General features: G+C 41.1%; 2 protein-coding genes across 2 annotated transcripts in view; one reads left to right on the top strand and one right to left on the bottom strand.

The window, feature by feature from the left end:
* Nucleotides 1-4,042: 4,042 nt before the first annotated feature.
* Nucleotides 4,043-10,448, bottom strand: LOC148215916 (uncharacterized). The gene is made up of 3 exons (XM_088141841.1): nt 10,157-10,448; nt 6,038-6,194; nt 4,043-4,804 (listed from the first exon to the last, which is right to left on the bottom strand). The coding sequence occupies exons 1-3, from the start codon at nt 10,324-10,326 to the stop codon at nt 4,799-4,801; spliced, it is 333 nt and encodes a 110-aa protein (XP_087997967.1). The 5' UTR covers nt 10,327-10,448; the 3' UTR covers nt 4,043-4,798.
* The window catches only part of ZDHHC17 (zDHHC palmitoyltransferase 17), a 60,388-nt gene continuing 48,837 nt past the window's right edge, over nt 10,273-21,823 (top strand). Inside the window, exon 1 of the mRNA XM_007425232.4 lies at nt 10,273-10,415. Coding sequence (XP_007425294.1) covers nt 10,353-10,415 — 63 coding nt within the window. The 5' untranslated portion in view covers nt 10,273-10,352. The remainder of the gene's footprint in view (nt 10,416-21,823) is intronic.

Raw genomic sequence — 21,823 nt, forward strand, 5'->3', positions numbered from 1 at the left:
TGGGGAAAAACCTGTCTAAAGTCAGTTGTTTTTTCCCGCGCTGCATAACCCTCCGGAAATGAAAGAACACGTTATCGTTCATCATATTCAACACTTTGTTTGTCACAGTTCTGTTGGGGTGGTGCTTCTCAAGGAAATCCTGGCACTCATTCCATTTCGCCATGATGGATTGTATCACTTCACTGCTCACCTCCTCCCCCTCCTCCTCTGTGGAATGCTCCTCGCCAAGCGCTTTCTGTTGCTCACTCTGGAGCTCAGCAAGTTCTTCCGTGGTCAGCTCCTCCTTATGGTCCTCAGCAAGCTCCTCTATGTCTGCATCATCGACAACCAGACCCATGCTCTTGCCCATGGACACAATCTCCTCCACTACCTCTGCATCAGACCCTTCAAAGTCACATTCAGCGACACATTCTGGCCACAGTTTCCTCCAGGCTGAGTTTAAGGTCAGGCAGGTGACATCTTCCCAGGCTTTGTCAATGAGGCTGATGCAGTGGAGGACATTGAAATATTTCTTCCAAAACTCTTTCAGAGTCAAGGATGTTTCTTCAGTGACATTGAAACACCTGGTGAAGAGCGCCTTTGTGTAGAGCTTCTTAAAGTTGCAGATCACTTGCTGGTCCATGGGCTGCAGAAGAGGTGTCGTGTTGGGGGGGAGGAACTTGACCTTTATAAAGTCATACTCAGTGTCCATATCATCCACCAAGGCTGGAGGGTGTGCCAGGGCATTGTCCATCAGAAGAAGGCACCTTTCAGGCAGCTGGTTGTCAGACAGGTATTTTTTAACGCTGGGTGTGAACACCTCGTGCAGCCATTCGATGAACAACTGCCTTGTGACCCACGCTCTCGCACTGGCCCTCCACATGACAGGCAGTCTGGCCTTGTTCACATTGTGTTGAACGCACGAGGGGTCTGGGAATGGTACACCAGTAGCGGCTTAATCTTCAGGTCGCCGCTTGCGTTCGCACACAGCAAAAGGGTCAATCTGTCCTTCATGGGCTTGTGCCCTTGCAGTGCGGTTTCCTCCTGCGTGATTAAGTTCTGTTTGGCATCTTCTTCCAGAAGAGCCCTGTCTCGTCGCAGTTGAACACTTGCTGAGCGACGTATCCTTCCGCCTTCATGAAGTCCTCAAATTCTTTCTTGTAGGCTTCTGCAGCAGCCTTGTCAGAACTGGAAGCCTCACCATGTCTTGCCACACTGTGGATGCCACTTCTCTTGCGGAATTTCTCAAACCAGCCTCTGCTGGCTTTAAATTCCTCACTTTCTGCGCTGGTAGAGGGGTTTGTCTGCAATAAATCACTGTGCAGTTTCCTGGCTTTTTCACAGATGATAGCTTCACTCACGCTATCACCTGCCAGCTGTTTCTCATTCAGCCACACTAACAACAGCTTTTCCACCTCTTCCAGCACATGTGTCCTCTGCCTTGTTAAGATCGTTACTCCTTTTGCCACATCAGCTCCTCTGATGGCATCTTTATTCTTCAAAATAGTCGAGATGGTCGACTTTGCCATCTTGTACTCCGAGGCCAGATCAGTCACATGAATACCACGACCGTGCTTTTCTATAATGTCCTTCTTCAGTTCGATCGTCACTTTTTTCTTCAAAGCCTTATTCTTGCCAAGCCTGCTCTGCATTTTCTGTGGAGCCATGCTGACAAGCACACCAAAAACCTTCCAAAACGCCACAAAACACACCACAAGCCTCACCGAACATCTCCTTGCTACCGCGATGTGGCCCACAGGAAGCCGCGACCGCGTGGCAGCAGGGAAAATGGCCGCGGATCCGGTTCGTAACCCGAGGCGGAGTTTGCAAACCGTGGCAAATTTTTGCGGCCGGAGCTGGTCGTAACCCGAAACGTTCTTTAACAGAGGTGTTCGTAACCCGAGGTACCACTGTATTGGACCCGGAAGCAAACCGGCACCCAATGCAGCAGAGGTGTTACATGCCCAATCCTAGGGGCGCCAAAAACTGCCCACACCGCCACATCCTGTACCAGCTGCAGCTTCTAGATACTTTTCAAGGGTAGCCCCATGTAGAGCGCATTGCAATAGTCCATGCAGGAGATGACCCAGGGCATGAGTGACCAAGAGGCCTTCCTGATCCAGGAAAGGACACAACTGGTGCACAACACAAAGTTGTGCAATGCATTCTGTACAACTGGAATTAAGATAAATTTTGATTACCCTTTTGTAGTTTGGAGTAATCTATTTTACTCATAAAATACCACTTCTCCCTGTGACAAAAACAAGCAATCCCATCCTACTTTTACTGCTTTGTCTTACAGTTAGTCCAAAGTAAGTTCTGATTCTGCTTTTTAAATATAATAATCAATATATTCAGAATTAGCCAAATCTTAGTATACTTCCTCCAATGTCCTACTGATCGTTAGAGTGAAATATTTCACATGCCCTTCCTTGTATTTTCAAAAAGACTCAAAGGTCCTTTCATATGAGCTGAAAAAGACTTTTATATCACTATCTTTTGTGAACGTCCTTAGCATCCTATTATCTGTACGCTTACTCAGACATGTCTAATTTGTAAATTAAGCCTTTTTTCTTTTCTGTATTATCTTTTGCCTAGTTTTCTTATTTTCATTGTCACAACTAAACCCCTGGGCAGAATTCCACTGTTCTGATTCTGTTGGAAGCTGGACCACAGTAGATAAATTTCCAACTAGAGTTCCCCAATAAAAGATAATTATTATTATAGGCTGGGATAGGCTGAACCTCCTGACATACTCCAGCTTGTCCAGCTGGATATTTGTTAGCCTTTGTACAAAGGATTTCACCCTTCAACTCGGTTTTAGGAAAAATAGAAAGAAAATTACCTGGGATCTTTCTGCCAATGCCCAGATATACAAAACTGAACACCCTAAGAACACAATGGGTAGCTATGCAACTGTAAAGTGTAAACTGTAAACCTCAATAAGGTTTAATGAGAGGTTCTGTCTTTCCATCAGTGAAGCCAAATCTCTAAATATAAAAAGAAGCTAATTGGGAAAAAAAAAAGCAAAGACAACAATTACAGTTTAAAAAATTCAAATAATTCTCAACAAGTAAACTAGCAATATATTATCTGCTAGATTAAGATATTGGGTTAAGAATATGTTCACAGAGCATATCAAGAGGATGGTTTGAGAGGAATCATCTGGGCTTTCTGCTTTGATGTTATTACGCAGGCTCTTGCTCCTGATGCTGATTTTCCTCCTTTATTGTGCAGTATCCTCAAGTTTAAGGTTAGGACTAGTTTCCTGGCAGACCAGTTGAGTCTGCGCCCATTTAAGCAAAATGCTCCAGAAACATACTTATCTGCCTAACACTTTCTTAATGATCCTATAGTTCAGGGTTTCCCAAACTGTGAGGTGTATGTCCCTTGTAGAGGTGCAGACAGAGTCCAGGGGTGTAAAGAACCTTTTAGTTGTATATTGTTACAATAAATCCTTTTCCGAAAGTTTCACTGTATTGTTTTGATTGTTCATTTGTGTTCATTTTGGTGTTTGGATTTTTAGGGAAGGTGTGTACATTAAGATTACACTAACAAGAGAGTAGTGGATTGTGAAGCAGAGGAGATAGAAATTAGTGACCCTTTCAAGGGAATAGGGAGAATGTTTCCACTTCCAAGGAGGCAGAAACAGGAGCATCCTAATCAATGGTTCTGGTTGTAGAGCTGAGGTAGGCCTCCTCAGGACCAGCACTAAGTCCATATTGAGTCTTTGAATGAATTTCAGTTCAGATTAAAGATAACCTGAGACTTTTTTTTTTAATCAAACTATGTATTTTAAGTGCCAATTCCGTGCAAAACATCTGTATTGTATCTAAATGCTACTTAGGACATTTCTTCCTGCACTTTTTATTTTTACCATTAATCCTCTCTCCTGTCCCTGCTAGCAATATACATCTATTTTTTTCTCAGAATGATAACCTCATATGAAAGCAGCTATATTAGTTTTTAAGATGCCACAGGACCCCTGGTTATTTTACTATGTAGAGATTGACATGGTTGCTGGCCACTCTCTTGGAAACAAGACCTCTTCTTTATGATGGTTACTATCTTAAGTATTTTTATCTCTCTACTATTGACTTTACTATTCTACCTTTTCCTGTCTCTCTCCTTCTCCCCACTCCCACGGCCACAAACAACTGTTAATCTATTATATATTCATCTCTCAGGACTGTTCTCAGTATATCTGATAATACATGCAAAGGTATCCTTTAAAATATTAAGGCATTTGCTTTTGTGATGTTAAAAATAGCAATGTGTATGTTGCTATATCCACACTGCTCATGAGTTATAGCTGGTTTTAAAATCACAGGTGTGATTATCTTCCATTTTCAGTTTAAAATTACTGAAGTTTACGACTGATACATAAACATGTTATTGGTTCCACTTTTGAAAGTGCCCTTGATATTCTGTGGACAGCTTTGTTTCAGAGGTTACATCTGTCTGTACGTACTTCTTGTTTATACAACTGACATTTATAATCACTAGAGAGAAGTGAGACAATTAGGGCTAGCACATGTTTTCATCTGTGCTCAGAGGCCTTACAATATACAATATGTACCTATATTGATTAAAGACAGTTGTCCAAGTTGTAGGATTTGGATTTCAAAGATTTATTAGCTAATATAGTTTGGGCTCAGGTTATTAAGATGGGAGATTTGCTTACTTTTAAAGAACAGAAATCTTAGCTGTAATATAAAAGTGAGATGAGTTGAGATCAACAAAGCCTTCGGGCAGGTATTTGATAATTTCTACTGAGGTTGCTAAAACAAAGCTGCTTGTTAGACAGATCTTCATCTCCTCAAATCTGAAAAAAAAAAATCCAACGAAGAATATTATGGCACCTTAAACACTAACATAATTTTCTACTGTACAAGTTTTCAGGTAGTAAAAGCTGCTTTCTGAAAAAATAATATTTTGGGGCAGAGTAGGGAAAGTAATATAAGGAGAGGTGAAAGGAAGAAATACTGGAGGTGCAAATAATGCTAACTTCCTAGAAACAGTGGCCTTTCACAAAACATTTGGTATGTCACACAGACTGAATTCACAGGTTATCTATTTTTCTAGGCCAAAACATGTGAACGAGGCAGTTTTGATTTGTAAACCTGAACCCACTGAGCTTAAAGGGATTGATTCCTAATTAAAGGCACATAAGAGTGTTGCCTAATGTGTGGAAAAGAATGTAAAAATAAATGAATCAGAGATGTTGAAGTGTTTGTAAACAATTTTACACAGAGAATTAGAGTAGTGAACAAAAAAAAATTAGAAACAGGGGATAAAAGGAAGCTGAATTCTAGTTTGCAGCAATACAATTCATTACCTTTCCATAGTTTTATTTTGCACTCACCCCATTCATATACCGATTCTTACACTGCCTTTAGCTCTTTAAATTTCTTGCCCCCCCCCCTTTTTAACATCTAATCAACCCATCCACCTATGACTTTCTTGGTCTTCTATTTCCTCTTCCTAATATATTTATTTTGATCCACACTTTTTCTCTCTATGTAACCAAAAGCGTACAACATACCCAATTCATATTAGTCACTCATTTTTTCTTTCAGCAGACCTTTACATCTGACCGTATTCTCTCTCTTCTTATTTCACCTTACACCATTCCTAAGCGCTCTATTCCCACTTCATTCATTATGTTTCTCCTGTCATACTTAACACTCCCTATCACACACAAGTGGGCAGCAGTACAGCATGCTGTCAGTCTTCTCTTGATAAGTTGGACTAGAAACAGGCATTCAAGAACACAAAGCTCACATAAGCAGCTTTATTACAGAAAAGCCAGTGAAGCATTATGAAAGAATTCCAGTAATTGCTATGTCTCAAACGCAGACCCTTTTTATAAAGAAATCAAGGTTTTATTTCTTGTGCTGTTTTCTCCCACCTGTGGGATGTAAGGGTTTGAAGTGATCTCTTTAAAGCCTGGACCGAAAGAACAGTTTCTACCTGACTCTTGTTCTGATAATAAACTACAGTAGCTTGATTTCAGTCTTTTTGTTTTTGACCTTGTAAGAACTAGCTCCCTTATCACCTTGGCTTTCAAGTTGTTCCATTTCTCCTTCCTGCTTCCTAGAAGAGCCTGGTACTCCTTCTCTCCCTTCCTCTGAGTAGCTGGCCCAAGAAAGCTCTGTGATTCTTCCACTGTTTCTCCCCACGTCTGTTGAGGCTGAAGAATTTGCCTCTCTTCCCTGCAATTTTCCAGGGAAATGTGGCAGAAAAATAATTACACATTATCTATTTATATGCATGTAATATGAACATTTTATAAAAAATTGTTTTACCACCAACTGACCAATGGGAAAAGGAGGATCAAATTATATAGCTTTGGATTGGAAAAATGAATTGTATACAAACATTTTTTAAAGGGTCCCATCATAACAAACACATTATTCCTGTTATTTGTTTGTTTGTTTGTTTATTGGATTTATATGGCCACCCATCACACAGCAGCAACTCTGGGTGCCTTTAAAAACAATACTAAGACATAATGTAAGATACAACAACATACATAGCCAAGGAACCAACCCAGTCTAAATGGAACAATAAACATATCATGGGTTCCCTCTAGCACTCTCACCCCCTTTATTTATTTATATGAGATTTATCTACCACCTCTACACAGACAGACCCTAGCCATTGCACAAATACTATACTATACTGTACTACACTACACACTACACTATATATATAAAACCAGAGACATTCTTAGATGGCTCCACTGTGATTGATATTCTGCTGTCTCCATGGGGTTTGTATATTCTAAATTTTTGATAATGTTTTTATTTTAATAATCACTTTTTATCTTTTTATAATGATTGTTTTTATCTATTTGTTGTTTTGTTTAATTGTTGTACTCCACCCAAAGGTACTTTGTGGGAGATGGGCGTCTATATAAATGTGACAAACAAAAAAATACACATGCATACATACATACATAGGTAGTCCTGGGTTAATGACAGAAATTGAGACTGGAATTGCTGTTGCTAAGCAATGTGGTCATAAAGCATGACATCATGTGACCACACCGTTTAGTGACAGCAATTCCAGCAGTCCTGGTTGCCATTGTTAAGCAAGGACCATGAGGGTTATTAAGTGTGGATCTCACATGACTGTGACTTCCAACTTCCGACTTCCTGCTAACTTCCCCATTGACTTTGCTTGGGAGGGAACACTGGAAATCACAATTACATGATTGTGGCTTGCTGTGATGTCATAATCATGAGACAGGTACCAGGTACCCAGATAATGATCACATGATTGCGGGGACACTGCGACGGCCAGAACTCCAATGACTGGTCATAACTACCACTCATTCAGCACTGTCATAAGTTTGAACAGTTGCTGAATGAGTGGTCACTAAATGAGGACTGTGTGTGTGTATGTGTGTGGTGTATATATATATGCATACATATAACACACATAATGTGTATAGTGGAATGACAGTTGATGTATTAAGTATATATTAAGTTGTTCTGTATTTACAAAAAGTATGTTTGGGAAATTATAAACACTTTAATTTTAAAAAATGACAAGTTCATCTTATAATCAAATAAGACAATGGTAGTCAACTTGTAGTTTGCTAATCTGACCATTAAAAATTCATAATTTCCTAATATTTTGAGAAAGAAAATATGCAAGAATTGTATAAATCCCTTAAATAGGATTACTACTCTTTTCAAAAAACTTTCCACAAAGCCTGAAGAGAGAACAATATCTCTCTTCATATACATATACAACGGTATATGCTGCATACAGCCTATTTTTCATAGTTGTATTATGAGCAAGGTTTATCTGAACCCACATGGGATTGGTTGCTCAGCTCCTGCCCAACTGCATCTCACACAGCTATGCATTGAGGGATTTTTCCCCCCATAGCCCGGTTTCAAACTTGATCTTTCTTTTGGCCCTCAAATTTTCCCATTCTGTTCAGTTTTAGGAGTTATCTTGCTGACAGATAGACATATAGAGGCTGGTCTCCTTTACATAATTTATTTTCCACATCCTGTTTGGTTGGAAAGAATAATAAGATAGCCTCTGGAATTCTTTCCAATCCTTATTGAATATCCTTATTGCTGTCAGTCACATGACCAGGAAGGAAGCGAGAGGGAACACAGAATGGAACAGTTGATAATGTTCCGTGCTGCTGCTCAGCTGCCTCTCTCGTAGTGTTGTGCTGGGATTTTTTTCCTTTTTCTTTTTTTGCAGCACCTGGTGGATCTTTTTTAATTCAACCTTTCTTCCGCTGGCCTCTCCCCCCCACCGCACTAAATTTGATCCAGATCTGTTTTTGAGAATTGCCCTGCCAGTAAACAGACAGATGAACAGAATTCCAAGCCTTTTATATCATTTCTCTCTACTAGTTAATTGGTGTTGAGTGAAAGCATAGAGAACATGTCTTCTGGGTTTTCCCCCCCAACCCTTTAATACTATCTCCCTTCCCAATCACAGAACCAGGAAGGGAGAGAGATGGAGTTAGAATGGAGCAGTTAGAGGCATTCCAAGCCATTTCTCAACAGTCTCTCCTATAGGGATGTTTTGGGATAATTTGTTCTGAAACATACTTCTCTGCTCCCCCCCACCAGGCCTGGCTTATTTTTGAACTTAATCTTTCTTTTGTTGGCTTCTCACACTATAGTACACTAAATATGATCCCATTCTGTATCTGGAGACATGAAGAGACAGTCAGTATATACTGAGCTCCCTTTACATAATTTGTACAGTATTCAATTTTATATTGTAGCTATGGCTAGCCCCATAGAGGCCTTCTGCCTTCAGCCTCAGATTTTTCATCCTCTTGGTCTCTCCTTCTTCTTTTTAGTAATGTAGTAATTAAGGTTTTATATGTTTATATATTTTATGTTTTAATGTTTGTTGTGAATCGTCCAGGTTCCCCCATTGGGGGGAGATGGATGGTTGAAAAATTTAATAAATAAATATTGGGTTGGAAAGAGTAAAACAGACTGCAACCTTAAGACTATTTCTAGCATCTAAAAGCAGGGACTTAATCTGCCTTTCTTTCTTCCTCAGCAAATAAAAGTCAGTTAATATGACAACATATCTATACTGTAGTCTGTCAATACTTGCCTTCCATAGCCCTAAACATATTTATAATCCCATCTCTCTAACATCTTTTCTTAAATTAGGACTCTCTGAGCTTCCTTTGGGCTTCTCAATACCCCCCTCCCTCTTGAATATAAACCTGGAGGAGGTATCCTGCATGGACATGCTTTGATTAGCAGTTCTATTACTCAATCATCAAAGCTTGATATCATGCAATTGTGGTAATATATCTGATTTATAATGTATTACTGTGTAGATTTTAAGATGCCTTCTGAAAAATTATCATACACAATAGGTGGTGAAATTTGAAAATAATTAAATTATTAATGTTGTGGCAGTGTTTTCCCTAGCCCTACATAAATTATACAGGTTGTCCCCAGGTTAAGAACGCCTGGGCTATAGATGACCCATAGTTAAGAATGGAGCCTACTGTAGCAAAATTTGAGTTAAATACACAGTGGTTCAAGTTCATTACACAAATACTACTTATGTATTCTAAGTACAGCCCCTCACCCTGCCAGTGTTGCACAAAGAACCAAAAGAAAGCAAAACAATACAAAACTAGATTAAAATGTGGAGTCCTAACTCTGCGTTCAAGAGGTTTTTGCACCACAAATTAAGCTAATTTAAGCTTGCTTGTATGTAACTTAAGTTACCTGTATCCAGACATCATAGTTTGTAAAGTATGGCTTATGGCTTCATTTGTTGTGCAAACCCTACCAATTTTGGCTTTCACAATTCATTAATAGTGCGTTGTGTGAACACAGCCAGCGTCCGGCTTGGGTCGCTTGCATCTGACGCATCTTAAAGCACTTTTCTGCAGTGCCCTTTTCGCCATTCGGGACTGTGCCCATCTCGAATCCTGCCAGTGTCCTGTTCCCGTCCAGCACGTTCAGAGGGCATCAGGTTGGGAAAAGCGGCTCTGACTGGATTGATAGGGGTGGATAACCCCAAGTTTGGCCCGGAATGATCTGTCTCTTTCTCTCTCTCCCCCTCCAACTTCCTAGTACTCCGACCAGTTAGGATCAGGATAAAAGCACTTATGTGTGCAAATGAATCGATCTCTTACGGTCCGCGGAAATGGACTAACAATTTTGTGATGACTGTTAGGAGTTCGAATTCCAGTTGCTCATCCAATCCGCTGTCCGTTTTCATCCACCGCTTCCAGCCGGGCTGGCGCTGCCCACCGCCTCCCCTCCCCTCGCGCACAGAGCGAGCGAGCGAGCGAGAGAGGTCGTGAGGGAGCGCGTTACCCGGCATGCAGCAGGCAGTGCGTTCGCACCAAGATGGCGGCGCCTCTAAATGAGTACGAGAAAGAAGCAGGCTGCGTTCCTATTTTGCACTCGGAGGTGAGGCCCTGTGGGTTTTCGGCCGTTTTGCAGCCCCAGTTGAGAGAGAAGGATCCGGTCGAGCGAACGGCGGGGGAGGAGCAGATACCGGTGGCTGCCGCCGCCTTCCTTGACACTCCCTTCTCGGGCGGGGGCGGAGGATGGCCCAGAGGCACGGGAAGAATTGTCAGAGAGAGAGAAGCGGTCGGGGTGCCTTGTTGGGTTATGAGATGAAGGGAGGTGGGTGTAGAAACTCTTGTCTCTTGTGGACAGAGGATAGGGAGAGAGATTTTGTTTCCGGCTATTCCCCTTTTTATTATTCGGTTCTCCATATAGAAGGGAGAGGAAGTCGGTTGAGGTGGCTATTCTGAGCTTGCGCTCCCCCGGAGTTGTCTTTTTCTTCGGTGTCCGAAGGTGTAAAAGCTTCTCTGTTCGCTCAAAGGTGGGGGTGGGGGTGGGGGGGGGGGAGGCAGTAATGATGGGGTTGTACCATCCCTGTTTTGCTCTTGAAAGTATTCAGATTCTGAAACTCTCTCGTCTTAACAAGCAGTACAGTTATATGTTCTGTTATATGCTTCATTTAGTTTGTTTATTTAGAAAAAGGCTTCAACCTTTCTTATCGTTCTAGCAGAGAGTTGCACAATTTACGAACTCCAGAGTCTTTCACGGGTTTAATTTCTGTGCCTGCAAAATGCAAAAGTTCTAAAGTAGGTTTTTAAAAAGCTTTCTCTGATTTCATAGGATTATTGATCTACTTTCTCCTAGTGTTACATATACAGATTGAGGCCTGATGTTATGTCTTGACCTATGTATTTATAAGTATGATTTAAAAGTATATAGCAATAAGCATTCATTGTTGCAGCTTTATCTAGTAATTAGACAAACTTACCTGTTTCTCAGAAATCAGTTGCTGGGAAATAGTGACCTTTTGGGGGCTTGTTTGGTTCCTTCCAAGAAACTTGTTTATCCAGTATATTTTCAGTTAGAAAGATGATTATATAGTGAGCATCTAATGGATGATATTTTATGTTACCTGTATTTGGCACATCAGTTGCCTGCAGATATACTTGAAATAATAAAAAAATAAAAGTGTTATTTTTTCTCCAGAAGATCATATGTCATATACAATCAAAACATCTGATGTTAATTGCTTCACAAAAGTTATCCCCATTCCTTCCAATATTAAACCATATGGCTAGTGCTAACAGAACAGTGGAACAGTTTTTGTATGACTGTTTAGAATATTCACTAATTGTTTAATCTGAAGCTTGATATTAGTCCTCAGAGACTCTTTAGGACTCTAGCAGTTCTTTTTACAATATGGTAAATGTCTGGAAGACTCTTTTTGTTGTTCTTTTTAGGTTTCTCCCACCTAGTATGAGGAAGAACATGTTTTGGTTTAATATCAAATATTCTGTCATTAAAAATGTGCTAAATATCAAGGAGTGTTTGTAGAGTGTATTTTTCTTCAACAGTTTGAAGTTTTATTCGAGATAGTACTTTAAATCTGGAAACCCTATTTTGCAAGTTGCAATTCTATATTTATCTTAAGTAAGTCTTATGGAATTCAGTGGCACTTATTTCTGAGAATACATATACAAAATTGTATTGTGTCCCAAGGAAAATAGTGCAATCCAAACTTTACAGTGGACATACGTTCATCATACTGTGATGAAAATATACACAATAATTCCAAAATTATAACAACTTGTCTGGAAAAATGTAACAGATTAAGAATTTTTTTACAGAGCAATCATGTGCACTGATATACGGGAATTATGGAATAGAAGAGATTGCTCTGAATACTGTGCTCTCACAAAAATCCAAAGGTGTTGTGAAAATGTAGAGATATTCAGAATATACTAGGTGTATTATTTTTCTCCACTAATCAGAAATTGTGCTTATAATTATGCCCTAATGCCACCCATATCTAGAAAGAAACAGTGGACTTTGACAATGAGATATATTTCCAGCACACATATCTACATCACAACTTCACAGTACTCCTCATTCTGTCAGCTTCAGTGAGATCACCAGTAATTGCTTGTTACTCTGAGCCTTCAGGGGTCAATTTCTGTATGCCACAGACACCTACAGTTGTGAGGCCTAATTCATAAAGGGAAGAAAAAACAAGATAATTCAGTGGGCAGGAGGATTATAAAGAGGCTATAAACCTACAACATATATACAAGTTATGCCTGTTTTGGAGTTATTCATGAATGCCATGCTAGATAACACAGCAGGCCATGACGAACTGTGGTTTGCTGGTATCACATCTTCTTTATGATGGCAAAATGTCCACCACTTCCTCTATGGTAGAAAATGAAAATTCATGGTTGCTCAAATGAGACCAAAGCCACTGCATATGGAATGGAAGAAAGTTGAATCCCATCCCATCCTCTTACTGTCTCCATGCCTCCAGAATGAAAATCAGCTCTGTATCCAGAGGCTAGAATGGGATAGCTTAATTTTATTTAAGCATCCAGAAGCTTCAGCTGGTGCAAAATACAGTGTGCAGGCAGTTATGTGCACACCTAGATCACCTCTGTGAACTACACTGGTTACCAGTTTGCTTCCAGGTTCAATTCATGGTGCTGATAATGACTTATAAAGCCATACATGGCATGGGAGTGGGTTATTTGAGGGACTGCCTGTCCCTAATCACATCTCCCCATCCCATCAGGTCTGGCAGGAAGGGCATGTTACGGGTCCAGTCCACAAAGGAATTTAATCTGATGGGACCCAGGAGGAGAGCCTTTTTTGAGGTGGCACCCATCCTTTGGAATTACATTCCCCCTGAGGTCAGATTGGCTCCCATCTTGTTGGCCTTCTAGAAGGTCCTGAAGACATGGCTTTGCCATCTGGCCTGGTGATCCAGTAATGTGGGTATGGAGCCTGCAAAAGGGATGTGTCACTAGGGAAATTGAGTGACTGTGACACAGATTATATTGTTTTAATGGTTTTTAATAGTTTTTATTTTTAATGTTTTTAATGATTTTATTTATTTTTGTTAGTTTGTTGTATCGTTTTTGTGTTTTTAACTTTATATGCCACTCAGAGTCACATATGTGAGATGGGTGGCTATATATATTTACCAAATAAATAATGATATCACCATGAAAATGGAATACCAAGTCATTTGTATTGGGGTCTGCTAAATTGAGATTCTCTTGAATGGGTAATGCAATAATTTATGTCCCTAAATTACCATTTATGAACAATTTATTTTAAAAATTTTTACTAATTGTTTAGAACTAGATAATTGTTAACTAGATAATTGTTATCTAAATAAGCATTAATGATAATAGATATTACATAATCACAAAAATATGTATTGGTTTTCATTTTTATATAATTTATAGCATGAATATTGACCTTTTTAATATTTAAAATAAATGAATTCTACAGTATGAATTGATATGGACATGCGGATTCTCCAGGTTAGTGAAATCATTGGAAAGTCTACCATTAATTTTAATGCATGAATATTTTGGTCTAAAGAATAGAACTCATCTACTCACAGGGTCTGCCTTCTTTTGGAATAAATCAAAACTTGGTCCAAGCCAATTGTGCTTGAAATCACACAATATTTTTGACCTCCAAATACAGTGTTTTCATTAAAGGCTCTGGTCATATATCTGTTCATCTTATTGCTATATAAAAGTTGCATAAGCATAATGTCAAATAAGCAGGATTAATCAGTGAGTTAAAAGTTATGCTGAATAGATCTTAGCTATTATGTTAATTAGCTTTTGGTGTCTAAAAACATAGACATTTGTTAATGTGTGCTTTCACAAAATTGTTTGTAGTTGGGCTTCAATAGACATATTTTGACATCTGTTTATCCCAGTTTCTGCAGTTGGTTTTTACAGTATCTCCCTTTAAAACAAGTAACAGCTGACCTCATGCATAGGATAGTTTTGATTGACAAATTATACATGTGTACCACTTACATTGACTTCATTCTACTGTATGGCCTTTTGGGGAGGCTTCTTTCAAAATTAATTTTTTGAGGGAAAACAGTAACATATTCATTTTGTAATTGTACCTTCCTTTTCTGCTTGTAGATGCCTGGCAGCTTATATCTAGGAAGATGTTAAACATCTATCCAGTTAGCTAGGATTGATTTTCCCAATTCATATTTTCTTTGACCAAACAAGATAGTCATCCAGAGATTTCTGGCTGAGGTATGAATGGTTTCATGGGATATGAGAAAATGCTAGGTAGCTATTTTGGAGATTTAATTGGCAATTTAGAATGGTTAGTTGCTGGAGTTTTTATTTTGTGACTTGTAAAAACCCCTAAATTGAACAATGTCTGAAGGCTTTGAATCACATTAGGCACATACTTGTGCATACAGTGGTACCTCAGGTTACGATCTTAATCCGTTCTGTGACTCTGGTCGCAACCCGATTTGGTCGCAACCCGAAGGAAATTTTCCCATAAGGTTCAATGTAATTACCATTAATCCATTCCTGCGTCCGTGGACCACGCGTCAGGGGCGGAAAAACGGCCGCTGACCACGCGGCAGTGCAGAAAAACGGCCACAGGACCATGCGGCAGGGCAGAAAAACGGCCACAGGACCATGCGGCAGGGCAGAAAAACGGCCGCAGACCACGTGGCACAGGCGGAATAATGGCCGCAGACTACGTGGCACGGGCGTAAAATGGCTGCGGACCACGTGGCACGGGCGTAGAATGGCCGCGGAGCACGTGGCACGGCGGAAAATGGCTGCGGATCTGGTTTGTAACCTGAGGTAAATTTTTGCGCCCGGAGCTGGTCGCAACCCGAAAAGTTGGTTAGCAGAGGCGTTCGTAACCCGAGGTACCACTGTAGTTCTTGCTTAACGACCATTTGTTTAACAATGGTTTGAAGTCATGACCGCCTCAGAAAGGGTTCTTTATGGCCTGTAAAGCACTTCTGGCCTTCATAAAATGTTGTGCTGGCCCTCCGCAGTTACGTGGCCGCATTTCAGGCACCTGGTAACCTGCTCACGTTTAAGACCAGTTGCCAAGTGCCCCGTGAACATGTGATCGCCTTTTGCAATCTTCTCTGCCAGCTTCCCCAGAAAGTCAGTGCAGGGAAGGTTGCAAGCAGAGGAGCCGGAGGGAAACCTCTCAGGAGTGTGCAGGAAGGGAGCTCAAACCACAAACATCAGTGGCACATCCTGAAGATCTGAGCTCCATTCCTCCAGCCCCATGAAGGATTTCCCCTCCATCCACAGAGGGGAGGGCAAACCCTTCGGTGGGCTGCAGGAACATTTGAGAGTGAAAGGGTTGCCTGTCGGGAGGATTTCAGCTCCACACTTAACAACCTGGGAGATCGCTTAACAACCGCAACCGGATGCCCAGATTGTGGTCATTGAGTGAAGCAGTCATGTGGGTGTCTCTCTTAACGACTGCTTTGTTCAACAATTGACATTCCAGTCCCAATTGTGGTTGTTAGGCGAGGGCTACCTATATCGCATCTGAGATGTAGTTTTAGCTTTGAAAGGCTTGGTGGCGGCAGGTACAGGTAGCCCTTGGGTTATGATTGCAATTGGGACTGGAATTTCCATCACTAAGCAATGTGGTCATAAAGCATGACATCACATGACTACATGATTTAGTGACAGCAGTCCCTTTTGCTGACTTTAAGTGAGGGTTGCAGGTCGTTAAGTGAGGACCTCATGTAGCCTTGATTTGCAAGTTGCTGGCTTCCAACAAGCAAAGTCACTGGGGCAGCCAGCAGGAAGTTGCAAGTCCTGGTCAGCTTGCAAGCAGGCTGGTGGGTGGACGAGTGCTATGGAGCGCAGCCAGGTGGAAGGGGCGCTGCAGTGCTGCACGAGTGCAGATGAGCATACGCTACAGAGAGCAGGTGGGGTGCTGTGGGCAGGGATGCATGACAGAATACGAGATCCCTGGGTTCTCATATTCTGTAGCAGGCTCCTTGGGAGAAAAAGCGGTAGGAACAATTTAGGAGAAGAACTTGCAGCCTTCCCTGCTGGCTTCCCCATTCACTTTGCTTGCAGGGAGCAGGCAGGGGAGGTTGCAAATAGTGATCACGTGACTGTGGGATGCTGTAACCATCATAAGTACAAGCTGGTTGCCAAGTGCCCGAATCACGATCACATGACCACGGGGGTGCTGCCATGGCCGGAACTTCGCAGACTGATTGTAAATACCACTCATTCAGTGCCATTGCAACTTTGAATGGTTGCTGAATGAGTGGTTGTTAATTGAGGACCACCTACATACATCTGCCTCCTTTGGCATGAAAAAAACCCAACACTTTTTTGATGGTATAGTTGGCTTTATGTGCTCGTAATGTATTCCTGCCAAGCTCCAGAGGATTGAAAACTTATGCCAAAGTATTTGAATGCTGTAACTTGTTCAATTTTTATTATTTCCAATGTGCCATTGATGTTTGTGGTGACTAGGTCTTCCTGAGAAAACCAAAATTTTGGTCTTAGAGCAGTTGATTGACAAAATCTTCCTCCTTATAGAATTCCATTAAAGCCTACAGACTATTCTTGAAGCCTGCCTATGTAAGTTAAATAATCGCTGCATCCTCAGCATAAGGAGTATTGCCAAATGCCTCTCACAAAGTTTAGGAGGATAGAATTCTTTTTTGGTTAAGGCAGCTACCACTGAATTGACATAGATACTAAACTTAGGGGAGCTAGAATACAACTCTTTCACTCCTTGATAGATTGGTATGTCTGCAAGTAGGTGGCCAGCTCTTTCATATCTACCGTGGGGCAAAAAAGTATTTAGTCAGCCACCAATTGTGCAAGTTCTCCCACTTAAAAAGATGAGAGAGGCCTGTAATTTTCATCATAGGTATACCTCAACTATGAGAGACAAAATGGGGGAAAAAATCCAGAAAATCACATTGTCTGATTTTTAAAGAATTTATTTGCAAATCATGGTGGAAAATAAGTATTTGGTCAATATCAAAAGTTCATCTCAGTACTTTGTTATATATCCTTTGTTGGCAATGACAGAGGTCAAACGTTTTCTGTAAGTCTTCACAAGGTTTCCACACACTGTTGCTGGTATTTTGGCCCATTCCTCCATGCAGATCTCCTCTAGAGCAGTGATGTTTTGGGGCTGTCGCTGGGCAACACGGACTTTCAACTCCCTCCAAAGGTTTTCCATGGGGTTGAGATCTGGAGACTGGCTAGGCCACTCCAGGACCTTGAAATGCTTCTTACGAAGCCACTCCTTCGTTTCCCGGGCGGTGTGTTTGGGATCATTGTCATGCTGAAAGACCCAGCCACGTTTCATCTTCAATGCCCTTGCTGATGGAAGGACGTGTTCACTCAAAATCTCACGATACATGGCCCCATTCATTCTTTCCTTTACACAGATCAGTCGTCCTGGTCCCTTTGCAGAAAAACAGCCCCAAAGCATGATGTTTCCACCCCATGCTTCACAGTAGATATGGTGTTCTTTGGATGCAACTCAGCATTCTCTCTCCTCCAAACACGACGAGTTGAGTTTAGACCAAAACGTTCTACTTTGGTTTCATCTGACCATATGACATTCTCCCAATCCTCTTCTGGATCATCCAAATGCTCTCTAGCAAACTTCAGACGGGCCCAGACATATACTGGCTTAAGCAGGGGGACACGTCTGGCACTGCAGGATTTAAGTCCCTGGCGGCGTAGTGTGTTACTGATGATAGCCTTTGTTACTTTGGTCCCAGCTCTCTGCAGGTCATTCACTAGGTCCCCCCATGTGGTTCTGGGATTTTTGCTCACCGTTCTTGTGATCATTTTGACCCCACAGGGTGAGATCTTGTGTGGAGCCCCAGATCGAGGGAGATTATCAGTGGTCTTGTATGTCTTCCATTTTCTAATTATTGCTCCCACAGTTGATTTCTTCACACCAAGCTGCTTGCCTATTGCAGATTCAGTCTTCCCAGCCTGGTGCAGGTCTACAATTTTGTTTTTGGTGTCCTTTGACAGCTCTTTGATCTTGGCCATAGTGGAGTTTGGAGTGTGACTGTTTGAGGTTGTGGACAGGTGTCTTTTATACTGATAACAAGGTCAAACAGGTGCCATTACTACAGGTAACGAGTGGAGGACAGAGGAGCCTCTTAAAGAAGTAGTTACAGGTCTGTGAGAGCCAGACATCTTGCTTGTTTGTAGGTGACCAAATACTTATTTTCCACCATGATTTGCAAATAAATTCTTTAAAAATCAGGCAATGTGATTTTCTGGATTTTTTTTCGCATTTTGTCTCTCATAGTTGAGGTATACCTATGATGAAAATTACAGGCCTCTCTCATCTTTTTAAGTGGGAGAACTTGCACAATTGGTGGCTGACTAAATATTTTTTTGCCCCACTGTAATTCAGATTACTGTATTTCCATACAGAGAGAGAGACAGCTTCCACCAGAGTCTGTCCCTAGGAATAGAATTGAAGGCCGATTTTAAGTATATTAAATCAAGATATAAGGAGCAGTATTGCCCATTATGTGTTTCTCCATTAGAAATGGTAAGATGGCACATGTATCTGTTGTGGAACTGTTCTCTCCCTTCCCAAATCCTGCTTACTCATCAGCTAGGAGTGTTGATGTCAGTGAAAAAGAAGGCCAAGACGGGATCATCAAGCAGCATTTCCCTTTAATAACTCCAGTGGTATTAAAGCTGGGGGCTTTCTGACTTTTCAGTTGGTTAATTAGTTTATGAATCTTTGAGTAGGAAGCTTGGGGGCCAAGGAGGAATGCTATGCCATGTTTTGAGTGGAGTCTGGCAAATAGGGAGGAGCTATAGTGTGCTGTAGACCTTTCCCCATCTAACAGCTGAAATCCTAGCTTCCAAGCACTGTTCACCCTCATATGTGACTAGCAAGTAATTAGCTTCCAAAATAGGAAGAAAAAGTCATTCCCAATTTGCCTGGGCAAAAGCTTTGACAAAATATTTAATTAAACTTTTATAAAGTTTTTTCTAGTCAATTAATTGATTTCTGGCACATTATCAGTCTGTAAATTTTAAAAGCTGTCATTAATCCCACCCGAACAGATACCCAATCCTGGTCACATCAGGGTTTCTGGGAGATTCAGGCAGGTCTTCTCCTAACATGTTTGGAAGATGTTTATAACTACTAGATGATGCTTATGTGACCTGGACCACTATTGAGGGTGATAGTGAGTGTTCCTGAAACCAGGAGCATTCATCTGAGGTTAGCAGTAGTTGAACTGCCTGTGCTTGCTTTGCAGTCCACGTCTGCAATCCATGACTACACGTTGTCCTCAACTTACAACCCATCATTTAACAACTGTTCAAAGTTACAACGGCCATGGAAAGGGTGCTTTATGGCCCGTAAAGTACTTCTGGCCATTGTAAAACTTTACGCTCTCCACCCCCAAGGTCACGTGACAGCATTTCTGGTGCTTGACAACCAGCTTGCATTTACAAGCTGGTTGCCCCCCAGTCCTTTGATCGCCAGTTGGAAGTCTGGAGAAGCCTGCAGGGAATGTTGCAGGCGGAGGGGAGTTGAAATCCCTCTGTGGGCTGGAGGAACGGAGCTGAAATCTTCAGAATTTGAGCTCTGTTCCTGCAGCCTGCTGAAAGATTTTCCCTCTGTGCACAGAGGAGAGGGGAAACCCTTTGGTGGACTGCAGGAATGGAGCTCAAATCATGAAGATTTCAGTTCCATTCTTGCAGCCCCACGAAGGATTGCCCCTCCGTGCACAGAGACAGCAGCAGGAATGTTTGGGAGTGAAAGGGCTATCTGCTGGGAGGATTTCAGCTCCGTGCAGGGCTGAGGTCCTTCAGGCAGCTCTTTCTCTCCGTCAGCTAATGAGCCGGGAGATCACTTAGCAGTGGCAACTGGGAATGCCCGGATTGCAGTCGTTGAGTGAAGCAGCCACGTGGGCATCTTGCTTAACAACCGCTTTGCTCGATGATTGAGATTCCAGTCCCAGTTGTCGTCTATCTGTAATTCTAGTTCCAGTAGTGCCCTCATTGCTTTTAGCATTGATTGGACAAAGTGAGTAAGGGCTAAAGTTCAGAAAAAGCAGTAAAGATAGGTGGTGGTTGTCTGGCCAGAGCCCAACTTTAAATGGTCTGGTTGATTTTGGTTATTTGAAGTTGCTCTGGTACAGTAGTTAAATATATGAAGTTATATTTAATGTTTTCATTGCTATCTGTTGTTTTTAACTTTGGGTGCTTCTCTGAGTAACATGCAATTGGGTGGCTATGTAGATTGATCTAAAAAATATCCTAAAGATTGGGGACCATTGCCATAGTGCATCCCATTCTTCTCCTTTAATTGTAATCTTTAGTTCCTTCTCCTTCCCTCTAGCGTCCAACCTTCAAAGCCTCATCCTATTTTTTTTTTTTTTAAGAGAATCAAAAAAACAGCATTTTCCCATGGGAAGAATTCTTATAATTCTAAAATCTCATTTCAAATCCATCTGGACCCTTAGTCTGTTTGTAACTTTCCAAAATCAAAGTTCTAATCACCCTTTTGCTGTTTATTCCCAAAGAATTTTTTAAAGTTTTTAAACTTGTATTTAAAACTTTTTTCACTGAAGATTGAAGGAAATTCATCCAGTGTATTCAGACTTGACAATTCAGAGGTCCCGAATAGCTGACAAGCAGCTAATGAACAATTTCTGAAAGTGATTAGAAAAGGAAGTATGCAAACCCAGTGTCCTCCCTCCAAAAAAGTAGCTATGGTAAGCATACTAGCTTAAACACATAATTATTCTAAAATATGTCCCAAGTCAATTACTCAAGGCAAGAGAGTACTTCTTTGCATATTAATCAGGTGATATTCCCAAACAATAATATTAATATTAATTTAATAGTGTGTTAAATTTGGGGATGGTGTAACTAGTATAGTTTTAACTATCACATATTCTTGTTTTGATTCCCTTTCTCCTACAGATTTATTTTAATTTGCTTCCATTTTCTACTGACTGATATTTCATTGTATTACCAGGCAGTCCCCGGGTTAAGAATGAGTTCCATTCCTAAGCCTGTCTTTAACTCAAATTTGTATGTCAGTCGGAACTTGTACTTACAAACAGGCTGCCTGTTACTAAAATTAGCGGACGGTGTTCTCCTTCCTGGAGCCGATGAACTGCCAAAGCCACGTGTTTTCATGAACTGCTGAAAACCTCTGTATATTAAACAGGTTGTATATTCAAAACACACGGCTTCAGCGGTTCATGAAAACATCATGCGGCTTCAGCAGTTTGTTAGCTCCAGGAAGGAGAATGCCGTGCACCATTTTTAGTAACAGGCAGCCCATTTGTAAGTATGAGCTGTCCATAACTTGGACGTTCTTAACCTGGGAACTGCCTGTAACAGGAGTTTTGTGTTAGTGTATCCTTTGGAACTCTCTGATGTTGTAGTTGAGTATTTTTTACTAAGCTTTAGATAGAGTTCTCATTTTGAAGGATTCATTATCATCTGTAATGGAATTTTAAG

Source organism: Python bivittatus, unplaced genomic scaffold (genome assembly GCF_059951505.1).
Source record: "Python bivittatus isolate LINGU-HERP-01145 unplaced genomic scaffold, Pbiv_v1 ctg000330_np1212, whole genome shotgun sequence".
Lineage (NCBI taxonomy): Eukaryota > Metazoa > Chordata > Lepidosauria > Squamata > Pythonidae > Python > Python bivittatus.